The 7,881-nt window shown below is 38.6% G+C and overlaps 1 protein-coding gene across 1 annotated transcript; it reads right to left on the bottom strand.

Moving 5' to 3' along the window:
* Nucleotides 1-2,243: 2,243 nt before the first annotated feature.
* INSL5 (insulin like 5) lies at nucleotides 2,244-5,713 on the bottom strand. The gene is made up of 2 exons (XM_005543121.4): nucleotides 5,484-5,713; nucleotides 2,244-2,749 (listed from the first exon to the last, which is right to left on the bottom strand). The coding sequence occupies exons 1-2, from the start codon at nucleotides 5,656-5,658 to the stop codon at nucleotides 2,517-2,519; spliced, it is 408 nt and encodes a 135-aa protein (XP_005543178.1). The 5' UTR covers nucleotides 5,659-5,713; the 3' UTR covers nucleotides 2,244-2,516.
* Between the last annotated feature and the right edge of the window lie 2,168 nt (nucleotides 5,714-7,881).

Below are 7,881 nucleotides of genomic sequence, written 5' to 3'. Positions count from 1 at the left end.
TTTCCTTGAAGTGAAAGTTTCACTTCATTCACTTTTCATATCTTATTTCATTTCAAATCCCAAAATCTGAATAACTAAATTTTCACTCTTTCTTTAAAAAAAAAAGAAAAAGAAAAAGACAGTGCTTCGTGGAAAAAGCAGCTCACAATTTAATTACATAAATTGTAAGTTTGCAATTTAAATACATAAATGCTTATCCTTGAGACAACCGTCATACTTCAGTATGCTGCAGAAATGCCTCATCCAGTCTTCCCATTACATCACCCAGAATATTGAAAAGACATGTACTCAAGGGTTGAGATTAATGTAATTTTTACTGCTTCATCAAGGATATTCTTCAGTGAAACTGACTTGCTTTTAAAAGTCAGAGTGCCTGGTAGTAAGGAATATTTTGACTACTAGTACAGATTGGCATAACTGTCTTGAATCACTAAGCAGCCTAAGTTTGGATCCAGTAACACCATCCACTAACTTGTGTGTCTTAGGGCACATTTACTTACTTCTACTGAGCCTCAGTTTCCTCATCTGCAAAATGGTAGCAAAGTACTTTCACACCCTCATACGTTTGCTGCAACAAATGTGTGAAGGAAAGTGTTTAAATTCCATTCATAATGCCTTGACACAATTTAAGTGCCCAGTTTTTAGTAGATGGATTTCCAATATGGACTATTGTATCAATAAGAGCGGCACTTAGATGAACAGAGATTCTAACTCTTGTTACAACTCACTGGGGGAGTTCGCTGTCAGAGTTAGAAATAAAAGCATTGTTTTGTGATATCCTTACTCTGTCTTTTGTCATTTTATCTGGGAAGACATCCAATTGCATAACAATGACTTGGTTATCTGGGTCTTTGTTTCACAAATTCCAGAATGAGAATAGAATGCAGTAGAAAGGCAAAACCAAGGTGGCTCATACTACAGGAAGAAGCTTATTACTTAACATACTCTAGGTTTCAGCTGTTTATGGGACCTGGTGAATACATATATGCCCCCAGCTATTCTCACATATAACGCTGAAGGACTACATGAGTATTAGGAAACATGTATTGAGCACTGTAAGATCCTTTGAGAAAAGCACTTTGTTTAGATTCTCATATTTGACTGTTGTGAAAGGAAAATAAATCTTAGGACTCGAAAATCACTTAGCCAAAGGGAAAAGTCAAGCTGGGAACTACATCAGGCAATCCTGCCTCCCATTTTATTCCTAAGATAACTGTAAAGATTGAACAAGCTACATATCTCCCTCACAATTTGCCCACTAGGAAAGTTTTGTGGGCCCCAAGATCTTTACCCTAAAACAGTTCTGTCAGATTTCACTCCAACAATGTAAATTGATAGCTTATCTTTACAGGTGTGGGACAAAGAACAGAACTAAAAGTCATCCCTCTGCTCACCTGAGACAAATGCATGTCTGATTGCTTCCTCTCTCCTATATTTATCTTATGTAAAAATGCAGATTCACTGAGCTGGACTGATGCACAAGTGACTATTTCTCTACTTCCCTATCACATGTGAATGGTTGATCAAAGGCTCAAAAGAATACAACCCTTTGCTTCTCACCTACCCACACTTTTTAAAAAGTATTCCTTGGCCAGGCGCGGTGGCTCACACCTATAATCCCAGCACTTTGGGAGGCAGAGGCAGGCTGATCACGAAGTCAAGAGATCTACACCATCCTGGCCATTATGGTGAAACCCCGTCTGTACTAAAAATGCAAAAATTAGCTGGGTGTGGTGGTGCACTCCTGTAGTCCCAGCTACCTGAGAGGCTGGGGCAGGAGAATCACTTGAACCTGGGAGGTGGAGGTTGCAGTGAGTCGAGATTGCGCCACGGCACTCCAGCCTGGTGACAGAGCAAGACTCCGTCTCAAAAAAAAACAGTTATTCCTCTTTCCCAATATCCACCCTTTCCCCTTTAAATATTGAAGCCCTCAAAGTCATCTTTGGAGAAAGGCACAGACCTGTATCCTGGGTGCACATCCTTAACCTTGGGAACATAAACTTCTAAATTGATTGAGAGCTGTCTCAGATACTTTTTGGTTTACACTATGAATCAATGTTTAAGTTTTCAGTAACAATACACAGTAACTCAAACATTAAGAATGAATAGTTATTTCTGGATGATGAGATAATAGTTGATGTTTATTTTTTATGTATATTTTTAGATTTTCCAATCACCAGCATTTTCTGTTTACTGTTTAAAAGTTGTTTACAATTTTTTAAAAAGAAAACAGCACAGTGAGCTTGATGTATAGCATTTTTATTGCAATTTTGCACAGCATTTGAAATTTCAAAGCATTAGTAGAATTTGAAAAGAACAGTTCACTAACCTTGGCAAAGGGAGAAAATATAGATCACTGTGGTTTCAACCACTCAGCTATACCTTTTAGAAAAGAAGTTTTGCCTACCCAAAAGCTATCATTTTAATAACACAATATTAGTGTTCTACCAGGGAGTAAAACACTGTAATTAAACATGTGATAAAGCTCTGCCACCCATTGGGTATTTGCTCTTGTCTTAGCAAAGAGCACTCAAATCAGTCATGGAGCAGCCATCAGTGCAACACAAAGTTTGTAAATCTTGTCTTGACATCACTGAATGCTTCTTTGACTTCCAAAGCTCTTCAGTAGGCGTCTGTCCACCCCAAAGACGGTCTTCGCCTGAGGCATCCACCTTCGGAAGGTCTTGCGCTGGATTTTCCTCAGAAAACTCACGTTTATTTGGGAGCTGGAAGGAGTTTCCTATCTCAGCTGTATGGAAGAGAAAAAAATAATACATCCTTAGACAGCTCCTACAAAGAAGGCAGCAACCATATTACACTGTTGGGGAAATGAACTGGATCCCTGAAATGAAATAGAATCCTACACATAATTTTTTTAAATGTTGGTCTGGTTTCAGAGAGATTAGACATTTTGGGGAGAGCACAGTCATCTCCACTCTCTTCATTTTACGGAGGCAGAAACTTGAGCGCAAAGAGGAGGAGTGACAGCCAGTGTCTCTCAGCTGGTCAGGACTTGACTTCTTTTACTCGCTACCTCTGCTGGATGACCAGCAACTTCCAAAGTTATTAGTTATGTGCTATAAACAAAAAACACATAAACAAAAAAACAACCTTGTGTATGCCCTGCAATCTTGATCAGTAAAGAAGGAAATGGAGACTTAAACCTCTATATCTGAAAATAAAAAGTGAAATTCAGTTTTTCCCTAAGTGTTGTTTCCAAAGTTCACATATAAGCTTCTCTCACTTTTATTTAGTTCAAATGACTTGTCAGTGCCTTAGCACACCAGCAGGCACCATGAAAAATTAAGTGAATGGATGCTGGTTGGTAAACCAGAATTGATCAGATAAATAATGCATGGGAAAACACTCTGAAAATCTGAGATTTAGTAAGTAGTAGTATGATTTCAGTGATGTCCAACAGAGCTAGCCTCACAGACATCCATTCCACTGCCCTATGTGTTTCAGAGATATCCCAAATGTATTTTTTATAATGCACTTTCGTTATTCCGGAGATTGTTGTAAATCCTGTAAATTATGCTTACTCTCTTAAGGTTAAAAACCCATATAATTTTTGTTAGCATCTAGTCATACGAACCTCAATATTAAAGTGGTAGTGAAAATGGAAAATGCATGCTTTTTCAATACAATAGCCCAAATATGAACAGTTTAGGACATTTTCTAAAATGTTTTCATTACCAACATCATTTTAAATTAAACTGAAACCTTAACAATCATATATATGGTCACAACATGCTTCCTTTTTAACTTTTTAGAATAAAACATAGCAAATACAATCAATTATTAAAATAGACTCTTAAGCAAAGCACAGAAAGACAAACACCACATGATCTCACTTATATGTGGAATCTAAAAACGTCAAACTCAAAAATGTATGGCGGAGAATGATGGTTATCAGAGGGTAAGGGGGATGGTGGGGGAAGAGATGGTCAACAGTACAGAATTTCAGTTAGGAGTAATAAGTTCAAGAAGTCTATTGTACAACATGGTGACTATAGTTAATAACAATGCATTGTATTCCTGAAATTGCTAAAAGAGTAGATTTTAAGTATCCTCATCACAAAAACATAAGTATGTGAGGTAACGCATATGTTAATTAGCTTGATTTAGCTATACATACATGTATATTGTATGTATGCACATTTCAAAACAATATGTTGTACACAATAAATATATATAATTTTTATCAATTAAAAAATAATTTTTAAAATAGGATTTTCAGCCATGCCCAGTGCCTTATGCCTGTAATCCCAGTGCTTTGGGAGGCCGAGACGGAAGACTGCTTGAGGCCAGGAGTTTGAGACCAGCCTGGACAACATTGCAAGACCCCATCTCTACAAAAGATTTTAAAATTAGCCAGATGTGGTGGCACACACCTGTAGTCCTACCTACTCAGGAGGCTGAGGTGGGAGGGTCACTTGAATACAGGGATTTGAGGCTTCAGTGAGGTATAGTTGTGCCAGCCTGGGTGAGCGAGCAAGACTCTGTCTCTAATCAAATAAATAAATAAAAATTTAAAAATAGGATTTTAAATAAATTCTACCTCATACTTTAATATATAATTAACAGAAAGAATTTCAATCAAACTTTTAAGTTAGTTGAATTGAATAATAAAGAAATAGAGTGAAGTCAGTCACTTCCCCGTTTCTGAAAGACATTTGGCTCATTTCTACCTTCAAAATCCTGATCAGGCAATTCCTACTACTAGAATTCCCACCCTGCTTCCCCACCACCTTTCATAATCCCCAAATCCTTCAGGGCCTCTGTCAACAACCACCACCTCCATGATGCTGTCACTTACTACAAAAGCCCACCACCTTCTCTTTCCCACCTGAGACTCAGTATGGAATTAGTAAAGACCTTGGCTCTTGAAGCCAGATAGACCCAGTTTGCTACCTAGCCACATTTTCACTAGCTGAGAGAAAGAATTTTCTTCTTGGTAAAATGATAAATGGTGGTAATTTTGCTTGCTTCACAGGATCCTTATCAGAAAGCTGAATGAAATGTTGCACATGTAACTTCCTGGGACTTAAACGTGCTCAATTAAGGTCAGCTTCTTTCCTTGCATCCATATTTAACAACTGCCTGAATTCTAACTTATTATACTATATAATTACTCATGTGTGAAAGTCTTGCTACTTCAACATGCTCCTTGAAATCACATGCTTTGCTGTAGCCTCCATAGTACCTTCCACAGATGCTGAGCTCATTGAAGTGGTCATGCAATCAAATGATTTCAAGCAGGGGACTAAAAAAGGAAGTCCTTATTTTCTGAAAGGTAGCATGCTCATCACCTCCCCAAGCCAAATTCAGTATATTTTGATAATTAATCCCTTAAATTGACATAAAAAAATGCCTCAACAGTACTTAGAGAAACACTTAATAAAATAATGGTTTAAAACACAGCTTGAAAAACTAAGAGACACGTGAAAGGAAAATAAAGGAGACACATGAGTTACTGTTACCTTGCTGAGCTTGAGGGATCCCCTCCAGATGCCTTCTCCACCTAGAGCTGGCACAGATGTAGATGACTGTCCGTATATATTCTGCCCCACAGAGTCTCACAGACTCCTTGCTCCTCACTTCTGAGATGGCAAATAGGACAGAGAATAGAAACAGAGTGAAAATGGAGCCCTTCATTTTGCTGAGGACTGAACGAGAATCTGATATGGTAAGTATGGTCAAATCAAATTCTGGAGTGACTGTCACCCTCTTGACCAATTTATACTAACTTTCCTGACATTTTATTGGTCAGAACCTCATTTTTACAATATTTGCTAAGCACATAGGGTTACACAGTAAAGTTTTGAAAATGTGGTTTTATGATTATTGCCAGCTATCCAGTCACTCCTGAATACCGTCAACGCATCTGTGAGATGATAAAAACAGATGCCCTCTTGGAAGGCATTATGGAAAACTCACGGACTTTGAAAGTTGCCAAGAAGGAGTTTTAATCTCAGCCTTGCTACTTACTGAGTGACATAGGCAAGTTTTAAACTTTTTGAGTTGGGGCAAAGCCTGGTGGCCAACAGCAGTAACCCCAGCACTTTGGGAGGCCAACACAGGCAGATCACTTGAGGTCAGGGGTTCAAGACCAGCCTGGGCAACATAGCAAGACCCCCATCTCTACAGAAAATTTAAAAATTGCTCAGGCACAATGGCACACTTGAGCCCAGGAGTTCAAGGTTACAATGAGCCATGACAGTACTCCAGCCTGGGTGATGGTGAAATCCTGTCTCTAAAAAAAAAAAAAAAAAAAAAAAAAACACAACAACAACAAAACTTTTTGAACCTCAATAACCATATCTCTAGAATGGGAAGACCCATCTCACAAGGGTGTTTTTTAATATTGAAATTAACATGAATGTCAAAGCAATGGGATATCACACTTAAGTAGGCAAGTTCTTATGTCCTGAGTTTGAATCCTGGCCGTTGCTGTTACCTGGCTGTTACCAGATCTAGATGCTGTTACCTGGCTGTTACTTACCAGATCTAGACTCTTAAGCAAGTTTTTTAAAGCATCCTTCTCTGTAAAATAGTGTTGATGATTGTAACTACTTCATAGAGCTAATGTGATAATGTGTATCCCACATGTTACAATAAACAGCTAATAAGCCAGGTGTGAGCCACCGCGCAGTGGCTCACGCCTGTAATCCCAGCACTTTGGGAGGCCGAGACGGGCGGATCACGAGGGCCGGAGATGGAGACTATCCTGGCTAACACAGTGAAACCCCGTCTCTACTAAAAATACAAAAAGCTAGCCAGGCGTGGTGGTGGGCACCTATAGTCCCAGCTACTTGGGAGGCTGAGGCAGGAGAATGATGTGAACCCAGCAGGCAGAGCTTGCAGTGAGCAGAGATCACGTCACTGCAGTCCAGCCTGGGCGACAGAGCGAGACTCCATCAAAAAAAAAAAAAAAAAAAAAAAAAAACACAGCTAATAATTATTAGCTGCTTCTCCTCTCACCATCAGAAGACTAAAAAAGATAACTTCAAAATTCAGAAGATTTTATCTGACTAGGATCTTGTTATCTTCCACCTACGACCTAGGTACACTTTTCTCAACACACATATCTATGTTAATAGAAAGCTGAGTCCATATCCCAAGTAGCTAAATAATGAAATTTCTCTTTTGGTAAAACCTCTGAAAGCACTAGTTCTTGCAAAGGTCTTACTTAAACTGAGAATCCCAGAGTCTGAGATCTTAAAGAGCTGTTGACTCAGGTTTTAGCAAGTTGAACAAATAATCATTTAGTTGATTCTGTGAAATCCTTGTCTGTGATTCCTGGTTGGAAAAAAAGTGCTAAGTCTGTGGTCATGATCATATCATTTTTACTTCTTGTGAAATCACTGTTCTTCTGTAGGGAAGCTGGAAAATAAAACAAAATAATCTATTCTCTAATTGAAAGCATTTTTTGCTCTAAAAAATAAAAATCATTTCCAAGAGTCTTGCTTTCTCCATTTCTTTGGCTGTAGTGTGAAGAATGGATTAAGAAGGGCAAGACTTGAGAAAGGAGAAACAGAAAAAGCTGTTTCAATAATTTAGATATGATGGTGGCCTGTTTAAGGTCATGGCAGAGAGGATAGGACATATGCGTATTCAAAATATAGAAGGGCTTGGTACTGACTGGGTATCGGGGCAATGGAGAGAAAGATGTCAAATATGATACCTAGATTTCTGGCTTATTCAACTGGGAGGTAGGGGGGTCATTTGCTAAGAAAGCGACCAAAGAAACAGAAATGGTTCTGTCAACAGACAAAGCTACTCCATCTTTGTATGGTCAAAATCAGTGTCTTTTATCAACTCCAGAGCGACATCTGTATTACCACACCCACAATACCAACAACTATTAAGCCATGTATT

The sequence above is a fragment of the Macaca fascicularis genome, chromosome 1 (genome assembly GCF_037993035.2).
Source record: "Macaca fascicularis isolate 582-1 chromosome 1, T2T-MFA8v1.1".
NCBI lineage: Eukaryota > Metazoa > Chordata > Mammalia > Primates > Cercopithecidae > Macaca > Macaca fascicularis.
Note: the sequence above shows the minus strand (reverse complement) of the source record. Positions and strands in the feature narration are given on the sequence as shown.